Below are 15,864 nucleotides of genomic sequence, written 5' to 3'. Positions count from 1 at the left end.
AGTCCTGGATGCTCTTGGGCACTTACCCCTCAATCCAGCAGACTTTTTGCTTCACCCTGGGTGCTCTTGGGATATTAATCCCTCAACCCAGCAAAAGTTTTAGTCCTGGATGCTCTTGGGCACTTACCCCTCAATCCAGCAGACTTTTTGCTTCCTAGGGGTCCCACCCCTTTTCTAAAATTCAGTCCCAGTTTCCCTGGGGGGGTTCTCTCACTCTTCTCATCACTCGCTTCGTCTCTTTACTGGCCGTCTTTCTCGCGAAAGAACGGAAACGCAGCGTCAGAAACTCCGCACTCGCTTAGCAAGTCTGGGATAACCAGCTGCCTCTCATTCACACACATTCATCCCCCCCTTTAACGGCCCCTCCAAACTAATACTTACCTGTCCTTTGTCCTTGGGTCTTTGTCTTCGTGTACACTTTAGTCTTAGGGGCTAACTACTGCGGTTTTAGGGAATCTTTTCCCTTTCTTTGTTTTATTGCCTTCCTTTGTCCATTGATCGTAACCTGCATCTGCCGGTCACAGCAGGAGAACACAGAGCGAGGCTGCCAAACTGGGCAGGGCGCGCCGTCCTCACTCTGATTCTCCTAAGGCACCAGCAGTGAGGTGTTATAACCATCCTCTGCTACCATAATTGTGATAAACGCCGATCACTTGTTTTAAAATTTTAAAAGTTTAATAGTAAATAAGATGGTTATAAAAATAGAATTAGAGTAAAAAAATTGAACAGTTTTAGAGTTAGGACAATACAAGACAATAAAAACAAAGTTACAGACGTCTGGGTGCCTCTCCCGAGCCACAAGCTCTGAAGAAGGACCCCTGTTAACAAAGAATTATCTCTTAAAAGCAATAGCCTGTTGAATATTCATACAATTTATACATAATGCATAAATTCCATTCTAACTAAGAATTGTCTCTGGTTAGTATCACTTTTTTCCTTTAATCTCTATGGCGTCCACCAGGCTGAGAGAAGCAGGAGGAGCTGGTCTCTTCTGATAAGAAAGTAGTAAATTCTTTCTTCTTTGAAAGATTTATATTTTCCTGTGGTTGGTACATAAAAACTACATTTTAACTACAAAACTACATTTACCATACTATCAAAATATTAATACCACATTAACAATTAGCACAACATAACACATATAGTAAATATCTTGCGTAGAGCCATATAATATGCACTTTTCACGCAAAGCCATTCTCATTCATGCCCCTGAATTGGAGTTAAGAACAACAAAGGCTAATAATCCGGCAGAGTTTCTTTTTAGAGAAGCCCACCCATAATTTGCTCGGACTTAATAGAATAGCAAACAAAAGTAAGGGCAGATCTTAAAAATAAAGAGTTAGAAGAAGGAAAGAAATAGTTTGTAGATAGCTCGGCTAGAATCGTAGAAAGAATAAGAAGGTACGGGGGAAGTGATAAAATCAGGGCCACTAAGTGCATCTTAGTCAGCCCAGGCTTGTAAATTGTATGCAGTCTTGCAAGCTTTAAGTGAGCTGCATGAAAAAGTGGGAACTATTTTTTTGACTGATTCTAAATATGCCTTTGGGGTAGTACACACCTCTTAGAAAATAAGAAAAGAAAAAAAAAAAAAAAAAAAAAAAAAAAGGAAGATTAATAAATACTCAAAGAAAAGTCTAGTGCATGAGAATTTAAACAAAAATGTCATAAGTGAAGTGCCTTCCTTAGCTCTCCTGAATATTAGGACTCAACCCCATTCAGGATCTGGTTTATCCCCTTTTGAAATGATATACGGAATGTGTTATAAATGAGAAGACCAAATTCGATAAATCAAAATTTGGAATTTTATTAAGAGACAAAATAACAGTCTCGGACAGCTACAATTAAAAAGGACAGCTTCGAGCCCGGGGTCGGTGCCGGGTGAACAACGATAACACACTCTGCCAGTCTGTTATCCCCAAGTTCACATCTGGGGTTTGCAGCAGCCTCTTTTTATACACTGGATCGCGGAGAGAGGCCTGAGATGACGTAAGTCCTCCATCCGAGGCAGCTTCATTAAGTATGCAAGTTTCAGTTCTAAGAGTCTGAATGGATCAGCGGAGGAGGACAATGCTGTCGATGGTTGGTTCCAGGTGTGGTGTAGACATGCTAATTTTGGCCGGAGACCATCTAGATACAGATCTGAAACCATCATCGGGTTCTCTGGGCTATCATCTCTGTTTTCTGTTGCCTTTTGTTTCCCTTCAGCGATTCCTGGCAGTGACAGTCTTCTGTCCTCCTTTCTGGTAATTCCAATCAAGCTCTTTCCGTGTCCCTCCCAAACCTTTTCAGGCTAGGGATATTTTTGTATTCTGTTGAATCCCCTTCTTCCCAAGTTAACCCACGAAATGCTAAAACAAAACCCTAACTTCTACCATGCTAGTTTATACAGGACTTATAATCATACATTCAGTATTACAATTTATATTCTATTTACATGAAGTAACTTCAGAGCAGATGTTACATTCCTTTTTAACGATCTGTAGCCAAAGCATGTTTGTGTCTCTCTCCTGGTAGCTAATGCATGTTTGTGTCTCCCTCCTGGTAATTCTTAATCATGTTATGTCTCGTGCTTCTCCCTCCCTTGTCCTTTCAAGCGAGAGAAATTCCTGCACCTTTTCTGAGCTGCTTTCCTCTGAGTTGACTCATAGTTTGTTGGATTAAAACAAACTTACATTTATTTAGATGATATTACATTTTTATCTATCAACACGAATTAACTTTAGGACATATATCACATCTAACAAGCAATGTATTCACAAGCATGAAAAATGATTAATATTAAACAATGAAACCTCTCATTGCTCTGAAGGAATGGTAGATTCAGAGATCCAGAGTCCAAAGTCCTTTTGTAGTTCAGAGAGTCCTACATGGGCATCTTGGCCTTGCTCGGTCTCTCTCAATCCCTCCAGTGCTGGAAACTGGCATCCAGTCTGCAGAGCAGCTTGGAGGGGGGGGAGGGGGGGGGGGGGGGAAAGGTGATTGTCCCAGTGTTCTGGACCGGAGAGAATCCAAACAGTTCCAGAAAAAAGATACAGTCCTGGGAAAACCCTTCTTGCCGTAGCTAACAAGGAAAATCAGTGGCAAAAAAAAGCAAAGAAAAACTCCCTGTCTCTCTCTCTCTGCAAAAGCTGAGAACTATGAGAGCACTGAGAGCCTTATCTCTCTCTTTCTCGCTGTCGCTGTCGGTGCTAGGCAGCACAGCCTGAGAAAAAGGAATTCCGGGGGAGTAAAATGAAGATTCTGCAGCCAAACTGCATGCTTTTACTCCCCCCTCTTTGCTCTCGGAACCAGTCTTAAAGGCACAGAACCCAATATGCAGCATAAGCAGATGGAGGGGATACAGCATCATAAAGTCACCCTCCTAGGCCAAACAGTTTGTTGCTTTTGCACATGCATCAGTTCCTTCTGTGGTGGTGGTCAGTTTTCTGGTGGTCTTTTGATGAAGACTTCTCGGTTTCTTTTCCGAGATTCAGGTGGTTTTAGAGTCTTTTTGCCTTCTGCAAAGCCCTGAGCCAGACACAAGAAAGAGACGGAGTCTTCAGGTTCTGATTTTTCAAGGTTGCATGCTCTGTTTATTGTTTCTTATCTTACAATTTTCTCAGTGCCCAACTAACATCTGTGCAGCTGCTCAGGCATCTGTTGACTCCTCCTCACTGGTCTGTGGCTTTATCTTTTATACTAATTGTTACGTGTTCTTTATTTATCATTATTTGCCAATACCTATCACTTATACTAAAAAGGTCATCCCTACTTTGACCCAATCTCCTTAAACTACTTTGTGCCACCGTCACTGCAGAAAATGGAGTGAATGAAGAAGAAAGAAGAAGCAGGAGACCACGCCCAAAATCCTCCTTCTTGCTCCCATCCACTTCCATACTAAAAACCCAAACCCACTGGTTTTCACCTTGTGATAAGCTAAACTACTATCTTTCACACTCTTGTGGCCTGCAATCTATCCCGCAGTGCAGGAAGCCTTTCCCATGGACTGTGATCAAAGCCAATGTCCCTCTGGGCTCTGTGCCAGGTTCCCAGACCCCCCCTGTCCAGGTCTCTGACCCTCCAGGGCAGCCAAAGGAATGCCCTGGACTCCAACAACTTCTGTAGTCTTCTTCACATTTGAACTTTTTACCTCTGTCTTAAGCACACACCAGGTGCTTCTTCTTTTTCAGTCTAACTTGTCTTTAGCTAATTTTGCAGTTTGCAATTTCCATTAAACCTTGCTGTCTTGCTTTTGATGGCACTTGTTATCTCACTTGTTTTGCTATCTTGCTTGTTTTACCTGCACATCTTGTTACAATATTACTTGTGGTTAACCTTTTGTTACATACCACATAGGATTTAAATCCCCACATTCTTTTTACTTTTGTGAAATCTTTCACAAATTATTGTGTGTTGATTTTCTGAATATATGTTCTTTCTACTTTGTGTCTCAGTTTCTATCATTGCCTTGGATTATGTAACCTAAAAATGTGTATTCTATTTCATCTGTTGAAAGCTGTTTTTTAGATGTTTTATCCTTCTCTCACCCTTCCAGGGGGGAGTGGGGCAGATGCCTTCTGATAATGGCCCAGCCATTAAAACCATGTGGGGCAGTGTTTCTTATCTCTTTCACCACCCCTCCATCCTCCAGGGGGACATCTTCTGATAATGGGCCATTAGGGCCCACAAATGACATGACACATTCCATCATCCCATTGTGAGATGCTCCACACAGTGGGGGAGGACCCAACTGTTCCTAGCTAGATAAAAACTAGGACTAGAGGACACAAGGTATTCCAGTTTTTCCACTGGATTCCCGGAGGAAAGACCGGACCCATCTCATCACCACTGGACTTTCTACAGGACCATCTCTACTCCACAGAACCACATCTGTTACCCAGGAGGACTTATTTGGACTGCTTCCAACACCCTGACCAACAAGGTGCCAGGTTGTATCCCTGACTCTGTCAGTGTTTTTACCAGGATTTTTATTTGCTTCCTTGCTTGTTTTTTGTACTACTACATTTGTATATTCTTTTTTTTTCTTTTTTTTTTTTTTTAATATTCCTAGTAAAGAACTGTTACTCCTGTCCCCATATCCTTGCCTGAAAGTCCCTAATTGCAAAATTATAATAATTTGGAGGGAAGGGAATTTACATTCTCCATTCCAAGGGAGTCTCTAGTTTTCCCTGGCAGACAACTGCCTTTCAAAACCAAGACAGAATTTGGTGCCCAATGTGAGGCACAAGGGCATTGAGAGAAAAAAGGGAGAAGAGTTCTTAAGTGCCTGTGTTCTTGTGTACTGGATATCATGTGGTCTGGCTTACCCTGGATCGGGTGGTATGTGGTGGTGACAGTATTTCTCCCATTTGCAGGCCCTTTTCTAAACATGGGCCCTATAACTAAGGCTACTGTGGCTGTCATCCAGTTTGCTATATGGGTTAACAAGGTGAAGAATTCATGGGTTTTTAATTTCCTCTGGAAGGCAGGCACATGGATTCAGGGCTATCATGCACTAACTGTGTGGTTTGGGGGTTACTTTAACAATGGTACCTACTGTGAGGAAATGACACTGGGGGAAATTTTTTCACAACCCTTCACCCAGCTCTTTGGGCCTACCCCACCAGTCTTTGAAGGGTTCCAATCTCTGAGTGCTAATGATATCATACAGTGGCTGGTGTTGCTGGTATGCCTGTTCTGTTTAGCATTTAGAGATAAGGGGAGATTGACCTGGATAACCACCCTGATACCTACCCCAGAGAATAAGGATACTGCCCCACAGCCTGACCCTGCTCCACAGCCTGCCTCAGGAATAAACCACCCAGATTGGGTGAAGGAGATAGGTGAGATGGGCCAGATGCTGAGGGAGCACATTTCCCCTGCAGTAGCCTCATTAACCCCAGCTGGTGGGAAACCGTCCCCCTGCCCCGACTAAGGAGAGTCTGATGGTACAGCAATGGAACCCACAGATGTTACAACCGTCCAGGTTCCAGCTGAACCACAGGGGCAGCCCCACAGCCAGCAGCAATTGACCCTGTGGAAACAAAGAAGTATAAGGTGAAATCAGAGCACCCAGGCAACAAGGATAAGAAAGGAGGGCCCTCAAAACCCACAAGGGAGCCACAGATTGAGATCATCACTGAGTCCCTGTCGTATGAAAGTCTGCGTAATCTGCAAAAAGATATTGCATGACGGGGGCGTGAGGCTTATACAGCCTGGTTACTTCGGGTCTGGGACCTTATGGGTATGGGTGTGCAACTAGATAGTAGTGAGGCAAGGAATTTGGCACCCTTGACCCAGGACTCAAGTGTGAATCAGGTATTCGTAAGTGAGCCAGGGCCCCTTTCTCTCTGGGAACAGCTTTTAATGTGTGTAAGGGAGAGGTTTATCCACAAAAAAACAAATGCAAGAGCACCACCATAAAATGCACTAGAAAACCCTTGAGGAGGGGATCCAACAGCTGAGAGAAGTGGCAGTATTAGAGGTACTTTTTGAGAAGAGCGAACAGCATAATAATGACCCTGACAAAGTCAGGTGCACAGGGCAAATGCTGTGGAATCTGGCAGCTCTAGGACCATTGCAATATGCCACATTCCTTGCAACAGTTAATGCCGATAACAACCAAGAGACAGTTCTGTAGCCAACAAACTCAGAAATTATAAGAGTATAATCAATGGCCCAATGCAAGCACAAGTCTCTGCCGTAGTTAAAGAACTCATAGAAGAAATGAGGGAGATGAGGGAGGAAATTAAGAAGAACAGTTCCCATATGGCACCGGTGCTAGTTACAGGCCCCAGAGTCAGAGTCCAACGTCCCCCAGCTAGAGAGAGAGGGTACACCCCACAAGCTAACCTGTGGTTCTTTCTGCATGACCATGGGGAAGACATAAGAAAGTAAAACGAGAAACCCACTTCTGTCCTAGCAGCACAGGTGCGTAAGCTCAAAAAGAAAAACTAACTGAGGGGGTTCCACAAAGATGAAAGTAGCCTCAACCTCCCATAACCAAGATCCCAGGTATTATAGAAGTGAGAAGGCTCTGACAGACCCCCTTGAAGGATCCTCTACTATGTATGCCCAAGAAGGGAATAATAACCAGTGCTAGAGAGGCCCTGCCTCTAGCCAGGAAGAGGCATAGAAAAATGGAGTCTTTTAGACTGTGTGGATCCAATGGCCTGGCACATCAGAGCCACAGAAATATAATGCTTTGGTTGATACTGGTGCGCAGTGTACCCTGATGCCATTGGGACATGTGGGGGCAGAACCTATTTCCATTGCCGAGGTGACAGGGGGATCACAGGAACTGACTCTGTTAGAATCCAAGGTGAGCCTGACTGGGAAAGAGTGGCAAAAACATCTGATTGTGACCGGTCCAGAAGCCCCGTGTATTTTGGGCATAGACTTCCTTCAGAACGGCCATTACAAAGACCCTAAAGGACTCAGGTAGGCTTTTAGAATAGCTGCTGTAGAGGCAGAGGGCATTAAGAAATTAAATACCTTTCCTGGACTGTCAGAGAACCCATCTGCAGTATGAATCCTGAAAGTAGAAAAACAACAAGTGCCAGTTGCCACCTTGACGGAGCACCTCCGACAGTATCGGACAAATCGAGATACCGTGATCCCCATCCACAAGATGATCCATGAGCTGGAGAGCCAAGGTGTGGTCAGCAAAACCCACTCACCCTTCAACAGCCCCATTTGGCCTGTGCGCAAGTCCGATGGAGAATGGAGATTGACTGTGGACTACCATGCCTTGAACAAAGTGACTCCACCATTGAGCGCTGCTGTGCCGGACATGCTGGAACTCCAGTACGAGCTGGAGTCCAAGGCAGCAAAATGGTACGCCACAATTGACATTGCTAATGCATTTTTCTCCATTCCTCTGGCTGCAGAATGCAGGCCTCAGTTTGCTTTCACCTGGAGGGACGTGCAGTACACCTAGAACCAATTGCCACAGGGGTGGAAACACAGCCCCACCATCTGCCATAGACTAATCCAGGCTGCAATAAAAAAGGGTGAGGCTCCAGAACATCTACAGTATATCAATGACATCATTGTGTAGGAGAACACGATGATGGAAGTGTTTGAGAAAAGAGAAAAGATCATCCAGATTCTCCTGGAAGCCAGTTTTGCCATCAAAAAGAGCAAGGTCAAAGGACCTGCCCAAGAGATCCAGTTCCTGGGAGTAAAGTGGCAAGATAGATGGCGTCCAATTCCCACTGAAGTCATCAATAAGATCACCACAATGTCTCCACCAACCAGCAAGAAATGAACACAAGCTTTCTTAGGTGCCATAAGTTTTTAGAGAATGCACATTCCTGAGTACAGCCAGATTGTAAGCCCTCACTACCTGGTTACCCGCAAGAAAAATGATTTCCACTGGGGCCCTGAACAGCAACAAGCCTTTGCCCAGATCAAGCAGGAGATCGCTCATGCGGTAGCCCTTGGCCCAGTCAGGACGGGACCAGAGGTGAAGAACGTGCTCTACTCAGCAGCCAGGAACAATGGCCTGTCCTGGAGCCTTTAGCAGAAAGTGCCTGGTAAAACTCAGGACTGACCACTGGGATTCTGGAGCCGAAGTTACAGAGGGTCCGAAGCCAACTACACTCCAACAGAGAAGGAAATCTTGGCCACTTATGAAGGAGTTCAAGCCGCCTCAGAGGTGATTGGCACAGAAGCACAACTCCTCCTGGCATGCCGACTACTGGTACTGGGGTGAATGTACAAGGGAAAGGTTCCCTCTACCCATCACACCACTGATGCCACATGGAGCAAATGGATTGCCCTCATCACTCAGCATGCCAGTATTGGAAACCCGAATCACCCTAGGATTTTAGAAATAATTACCAACTAGCCAGAAAGTAAAAACTTTGCTCCCAAATAAAAAAGAGCAGGAACAAATGACATGTGCTACAAAAGCTCCACCGTACAACCCACTGCCAGCAAAAATAACATGCTATGCTCTTTTCACTGACAGTTCCTGTAGCATCGTAAGGATGAGCCGTAAGTCAAAAGCAGCCATATAAAGCCCCACACGACAAGTTGCACAAACCAGTGAAGGAGAAGGTGGATCAAGTCAACTTGCTAAACTCAAAGCTGTTCAACTAGCCCTAGACATTGCTAAAAGAAAAAAATAGCCAAAGCTCTACCTCTACACTGATTTGTGAATAATAGCCAATGCTCTATAAGGGTAGCTAGAAAAGTAGAAAAAAGCCAACTAGCAGCATAGAGAAAAACCAATCTAAGCTGCTGACAAATAAAAAGACATTGCCAGTCGAGTAGAAAAGCTACCTGTAAAAGTCCACCACGTAGATACCCATGTCCCCAAGAGTAGAGCTAATAAGAAGCACCAAAACAATGAGCAAGTAGATCAAGCTACAAAAATAAAAGTGTCAAAAATAAACTTAAATTAGCAACATGAAAGAGAACTATTCCTAGCTCAATAGGCCCATGATGCCTCAGGTCATCAAGGCAGAGATGCCACCTATAAATAAGCACAAGACCAAGAGGTAGATCTAACCATAGACAGCATTTCTCAAGTTATCCATAACTACACGACATGCACTGGAATCAAACAGGCCAAGCAGGTGAAGCCCCTATTGTTGTAGTGCATTAATTTGGTTTATATTGTATTTCATTGTTATATTGGGTTTTGTAATGTTTCTTCTGTTCCCTTGGAAAATGTATCACGAGGTTTGGCCCTGCTCCGCCCCGCCCATCCTCCTACACTGGAATGTAACCCAACTCTGTTCCACTCCCACCTTGTCCCTGATTGGGTAGTGGCTTGTCCCTGCCTCTAGCCCCTTCCCCCTGGGTAAAAGCCATGGGAGGAGGTGGGGGAGGCCTCTTTTGCACCGGAACGAGGACCGGGGAATGGGGACGGAGCTGAAGGGGCAGGACCCCAAAATAAAGCCCTGATTTCCCCTGGACAAAGAGCAGACTCTTTCCTTTTACCATTGATGGACGCCTGTTCTCTCTAAAGAACCCAAGTTTGCCTCTGGGTAGCTTTTACCCTGAAAGGAAGATTCCTTCTGAAGTGGTTTCTCTCTCAAGCTAGCCGAAACAGAGCACGGGTTCCGAGGAGGGAGAGAGAGAGCTGCTACACCCTATAGTATAGCAAGAAGTAGTTTAAATATAAGTATGGGGAAGCCTGGCAAATTAACTACATCACCCTTCCCCAAACCCACCAAGGCAAGCGCTATGTGCTGACCATGGTAGAAGCCACCACAGGATAGTTGAAGACATACCCTGTGCCTCACGCTACTGCCCAGAACACCATCCTGGGCCTTGAAAAGCAAGTCCTGTAGAGACATAGCACCCTGGAAAAAATCAAGTCAAACAATGAGACCCATTTCAAGAACAGCCTTATAAACACCTAAGCTAAAGTACATAACATTAAATAGATATATCACATCCCTTATCATACACCAGCTGCTAAGAAAGTTAAACAGTGCAATGAACTACTTAAGACTACCCTAAAGACATTTAGTGGGGGGAACTTAAAAATTAAGAAGTAAACTTAGCAAAAGCCACCTGCATAGCCAACACACAAGGCTCCATCAAATAGAAATAAAGTCCCTGTAGTACACATGAAAAGTATTTGAGAAAAGACTATTTAGATTAACCTCACCTCAAGCAAAAGCAAACCCATCCATAGGATTGTTTTTGCTCAAAAACCTAGTTCCACTTAGTAGGTAATACAGAAAAATAGAAAAACCAGTTGTGTAGCACAAGAAAACCTAATCCTAAGTAAGAACTAGGTGTAAAAGTTCATTGTGTATAATAAACTTTTTTGATTTAAGTATAATACAGATAGTAATAGAATAAGGAGTGGGTAATGTCTTGAATTATGTAACCTAAAAGTATGTATTCTATTTCAACTGTTGAAAGCTGTTTTTTAAGAGATGTTTTATCCTTCTAACTGCAAGGAAAAGGGGGGGGCAGATGCCTTCTGATAATGGCCCAGCCATTAAAACCAGGTGGGGCAGTGTTTCTTATCTCTTTCACCACCCCTCCATCCTCCAGGGGGACATGTTCTGATAATAGACCATTAAGGCCCACCAATAACATGACACATTCTATCATCCCATTATGAGATGCTACACCCAGTGGGGGGGGGGGGAGCCAGCTGTTCCTAACCAGATAAAAACTAGGACTGAAGGACACAGGGTATCCCTTTTTTCCCCACTAGATTCCCGGAGGAAAGACCAGACCCATCTCACCACCACTGGACTTTCTACAAGACCATCTCTACTCCACAGACCCACATCTGTTACTCCAGGAAGACTTATTTAGACTGCTTCAAACACCCTGACCAACAAGGTACCAGGTCATATCCCTGACTCTGTCAAGGTTTTCCAGTATTTTTGTTTACTACCTTGCTTGTTTTTTGTACTACTATATTTGCATTTTCTTTTTTTTTTTTTAACATTCCTAGTAAAGAACTGTTACTCCTACTCCCATGTCTTTGCCTGAAAGCTCCTAATTGCAAAATTATAATAATTTAGAAAAAAGGGGGTTTACATTCTCCATTCCAAGAAAGGCTCTGGCTTTCCTTAGCAAACAACTGTCTTTCAAAACCAAGACACCTGGGTATACCTGATTCATTATTTGCTCCAAATAGTTACTATTGTTCCCTGGTCCTGTATCAATTGCCAATTCTAATGCTAAAATCAATTTCCCTTCAGGTACTTTAAATTTCATTTTTCCCTCTCAAAACTCAATTGTTGCCTCTAAATTTTCAAGGATATCCCTGCCTAATAGGGATTTAAAAGTATAAAAATAACACTTAAGAAAATGTATAAGAAAAGTGTTGAAACCCTGGAGGATGAAAATTTCAAGCTTTCTGAGCTGAGGGGTGCTGACCCTCAGGCAAGCACCACATTTGACTCGAGGCCTTGGAACAGGCTTTTGAGATTGTGTGATAGCACAGGGGTTGTGGGTGTGTAGTTTGAGTGGTACTCTGTGATCTCACATGGTAAAAAACTTGGATTTGGGATTTTGGTACATACTAATGTGTGTGAGCCAAGATGGAGGATTTGGGGCCTTGTTTAAGTCCTTCTTCGCCTTCTTCTTCCTTCTTCTTCATGGATTTGGGTGGTTTTCTGTAATTGGGTGAAAAAGGTCATTATTGAGTCAAAAGTATAAATAATATAGGTGTCACCTATATTATCACTAAAACAGCCTTGGAAAGAGAAGCACTCCATTTTACCTCGTTTCCCTAACTTGCTAGTTGGAGCTCACGCCTTGTGAGACTGTAAATAGATAAAATATAATAAACAACCAAGTCTGAACTTGAAATCTACATCTCCTGTGTCTTTCATCCTGACCTCGGCAGAGATAAAGTAACCAGAACTATAACAAAAAGAAAAAGAAAGGATAAACTTAGAAATATATGTAGTCACCACCCATTGGATCCTGTAACAAGACTTGGTTGTTGCAATTTTGATATCCGTTGGTCAAAGTGAAGGTTGCAGTCCTGTCAAAATTATGATCTTGATCCATCGGGGGTGGAGGAAGTCCACAAAACTAAGATTTTGCGATTTATATACTCTCAGGTTCTGGTGGGGTGGGTTTGGGTTCTGGGGTAGGGAATTTTATACTGGATGATGTAATACTGTGTACATCCCTACAGCTGCCTACCTCGTCAGTGCAGTTGAGTCCATTATGGCCCATCAGCAGAGATGAATACCTTCAGGTTTCATGTGAATGTCCCTGATACCTCCCTAGCAGGAGAATTATCACAGCTGAGTTCACTTGAGTAAGGACAGAGATAGTACATGCCTGTCCTGGTTTGGGACAAATTTGGGAGAAAACCCCTGTATAGGATCCCTCCAAGGAAGCAAACCCACGTGGCCCCTCCCTCCAACCGGTCCGGAAAAAAAACCCAAAACCCTCTTTGGAGAAAAGTGGAAAAAACTATTTTACTAAACAAATGAAGTGCATACAAGTATAAAGAATGAACAGTATGAAACAATAAAACCTCTCCTTCTGAAGTGAGATGGCAAATTGAGAAAGTCCTTGCCGTGGGTGTAGCTCGGCTCTCTCTCTCTCAGTGCCTCTCCTCAGTCCCAGTCCCTCCGGCGCTGCTGGAAAATGCCGAGCTCCAGGCCCCGGTGGGCCGCAGGTGCAGCCCCCAGTGCTCCCCTGGGTTTTCAGTCCAGAGCAGGTTTAAACAGTTCCAAGAAAAAGGAAAAAAACAGTCCAGGGAACTTCTCTGCCCTAGCTAGCTGAAACTAACTAAAAGCAAAAAAAAGATCTCTGTCCTGCCGTCTCTCCAAGCCTCCGCCGAACACGCTGTCTGCAGAAGAATGTGGAGGAGTCGGGCAGTTTTCTCAAAACAAACTCCGCGGTTCTCCTTGCTCTTAGAACCAGTCTTAAAGGCACAGGACTCAATGTACAGCACAAACAGAACAGACGATTGGGGATACAGGCATCATAAAGTTACCCTAGGACATTCCACCCCTTGTATCCCCATATCGTCAATTTACTAAAACTAATATATATTCCAGCTCTACACACACATACATCTATATAAAAACAATATGCAATATACAGCTACCTACAGTGGCAGTACCATTCAGCACACAGTGATAATTACACACGGTTCTCACCCAACAATCAAATCTCCCTGGGGTACACATCGTGTGGTTCCATCTTTCTGCATTACCCACCATGTGCAGCCTGGTCCCTGAGCAAAGACAATCCCACGGATGGGGTCCTCTGTACTTGAAGCAGAATTGATCCAAACTGTCTTCCCTAATAAACCTCTTACATGTACTACTGGGACTTTCTCTCCATCTACTGTATGTAGGGACTCAGATTGGGCAGGGCCTGCTCTGTTGGTGGAACCTCGGGTGTTAACTAACCAGGTGGCCTTTGCTAGATGCTGCTCCCAGTTTTTGAATGATCCCCCACCCAGTGCTTTCAGGGTGGTTTTTAGCAGTCCATTGTATCTTTCTACTTTCCCTGAAGCTGGTGCATGATAGGGGATATGGTACACCCACTCAATGCCATGTTCCCTAGCCCAGTTGTTGATGAGGCTGTTCTTGAAATGAGTTCCATTGTCTGACTCAATCCTCTCAGGGGTACCATGCCTCCAAAGAACTTGTTTTTCAAGGCCTAGAATGGTGTTACGGGCCGTAGCGTGAGGCACAGGGTAGGTCTCCAGCCATCCTGTGGTGGCCTCTACCATTGTGAGCACGTAGCGCTTGCCTTGGCGGGTTTGGGGAAGGGTGATGTAGTCAACCTGCCAGGCTTCCCCATACTTATACTTGGACCATCGCCCGCCATACCACAGGGGCTTCACCCGCTTGGCCTGCTTGATGGCAGCACACGTCTCACAGTCATGGATAACTTGAGAAATACTGTCCATGGTTAGATCCACCCCTCCGTCTCGGGCCCACTTATAGGTGGCATCTCTGCCCTGATGGCCTGAGGCATCATGGGCCCATCGAGCTAGAAACAACTCTCCTTTGTGTTGCCAGTCTAAGTCTATCTTTGACACCTCTATCTTTGCAGCTTGATCTACCTGCTCGTTGTTTCGGTGCTCCTCATTAGCCCGACTCTTGGGGACATGGGCATCTACATGACGGACTTTGACAGGTAGCTTCTCTACCCGAGTGGCAATGTCCTTCCACTCATCTGCAGCCCAGATTGGTTTTCCCCTACGCTGCCAGTTGCCCTTTTTCCACTTCTCCAGCCAGCCCCACAGAGCATTGGCCACCATCCACGAATCAGTGTAGAGGTGGAGCTTTGGCCACTTCTCTCTTTCAGCAATGTCCAGGGCCAGTTGAACAGCTTTGAGCTCAGCGAGTTGGCTCGACCCACCTTCTCCTTCAGTGGCTTGTGCAACCTGTCGTGTCGGGCTCCATACGGCTGCTTTCCACTTCCGGTTCATCCCTACGACGCGGCAGGAACCGTCAGTGAAAAGCGCATAGCGTGTTTCTTCTGCTGGCAGTTGGTTGTATGGTGGAGCTTCTTCAGCAGGTGTCACTTGTTCCTGCTCTTCTTCATCCATGAGATCAAAGTTTTCACCTTCCGGCCAGTTTGTAATTATTTCCAAAATCCCAGGGCGATTTGGGTTTCCAATGTGGGCGCGCTGAGTGATGAGGGCAATCCATTTGCTCCATGTGGCATTGGTGGCATGGTGGGTAGAGGGAACTTCTGCTTTGAACATCCATCCCAGCACTGGTAGTCGGGGTGCCAGCAGGAGTTGTGCTTCTGTGCCAATTACCTCTGAGGCAGCTTGAACTCCTTCATAGGCGGCCAAGATTTCCTTTTCTGTTGGAGTGTAGTTGGCTTCGGACCCTCTGTAGCTTTGGCTCCAGAATCCCAGTGGTCGGCCCCGAGTCTCCCCAGGCACCTTCTGCCAAAGGCTCCAGGACAGGCCATTGTTCCCGGCTGCTGAGTAGAGCACGTTCTTCACATCTGGTCCCGTCCTCACTGGGCCAAGGGCTACCGCATGAGCGATCTCCTGCTTGATCTGGGCAAAGGCTTGTTGCTGTTCAGGGCCCCAGTGGAAATCGTTCTTCTTGCGGGTGACCAGGTAGAGAGGGCTCACAATCTGGCTGTACTCAGGAATGTGCATCCTCCAGAATCCTATAGCGCCTAGGAAAGCTTGTGTTTCCCTTTTGTTGGTTGGTGGGGACATTGCAGTGATCTTGTTGATGACTTCAGTGGGAATCTGACGCCTTCCATCGTGCCACTTTACTCCCAGGAACTGGATCTCTCGAGCAGGTCCCTTAACTTTGCTCTTCTTGATAGCAAAGCCAGCCTTCAGGAGAATCTGGATGATCTTCTCTCCCTTCTCAAACACTTCCATTGCTGTGTTTCCCCACACAATGATGTCATCGATGTACTGTAGATGTTCCGGAGCCTCACCCTTTT

At 45.0% G+C, this 15,864-nt stretch overlaps 1 protein-coding gene across 1 annotated transcript; it reads right to left on the bottom strand.

The window, feature by feature from the left end:
• Nucleotides 1-3,304: 3,304 nt before the first annotated feature.
• Nucleotides 3,305-15,345, bottom strand: LOC131378738 (uncharacterized). Its single transcript, XM_058423882.1, has 5 exons — nucleotides 12,959-15,345; nucleotides 12,619-12,701; nucleotides 11,988-12,080; nucleotides 10,224-10,295; nucleotides 3,305-3,507 (listed from the first exon to the last, which is right to left on the bottom strand). The coding sequence occupies exon 1, from the start codon at nucleotides 15,152-15,154 to the stop codon at nucleotides 13,586-13,588; it is 1,569 nt and encodes a 522-aa protein (XP_058279865.1). The 5' UTR covers nucleotides 15,155-15,345; the 3' UTR covers nucleotides 3,305-3,507; nucleotides 10,224-10,295; nucleotides 11,988-12,080; nucleotides 12,619-12,701; nucleotides 12,959-13,585.
• Between the last annotated feature and the right edge of the window lie 519 nt (nucleotides 15,346-15,864).

This window comes from Hirundo rustica, chromosome W, assembly GCF_015227805.2.
Source record: "Hirundo rustica isolate bHirRus1 chromosome W, bHirRus1.pri.v3, whole genome shotgun sequence".
NCBI classification, from domain to species: domain Eukaryota; kingdom Metazoa; phylum Chordata; class Aves; order Passeriformes; family Hirundinidae; genus Hirundo; species Hirundo rustica.
Note: the sequence above shows the minus strand (reverse complement) of the source record. Positions and strands in the feature narration are given on the sequence as shown.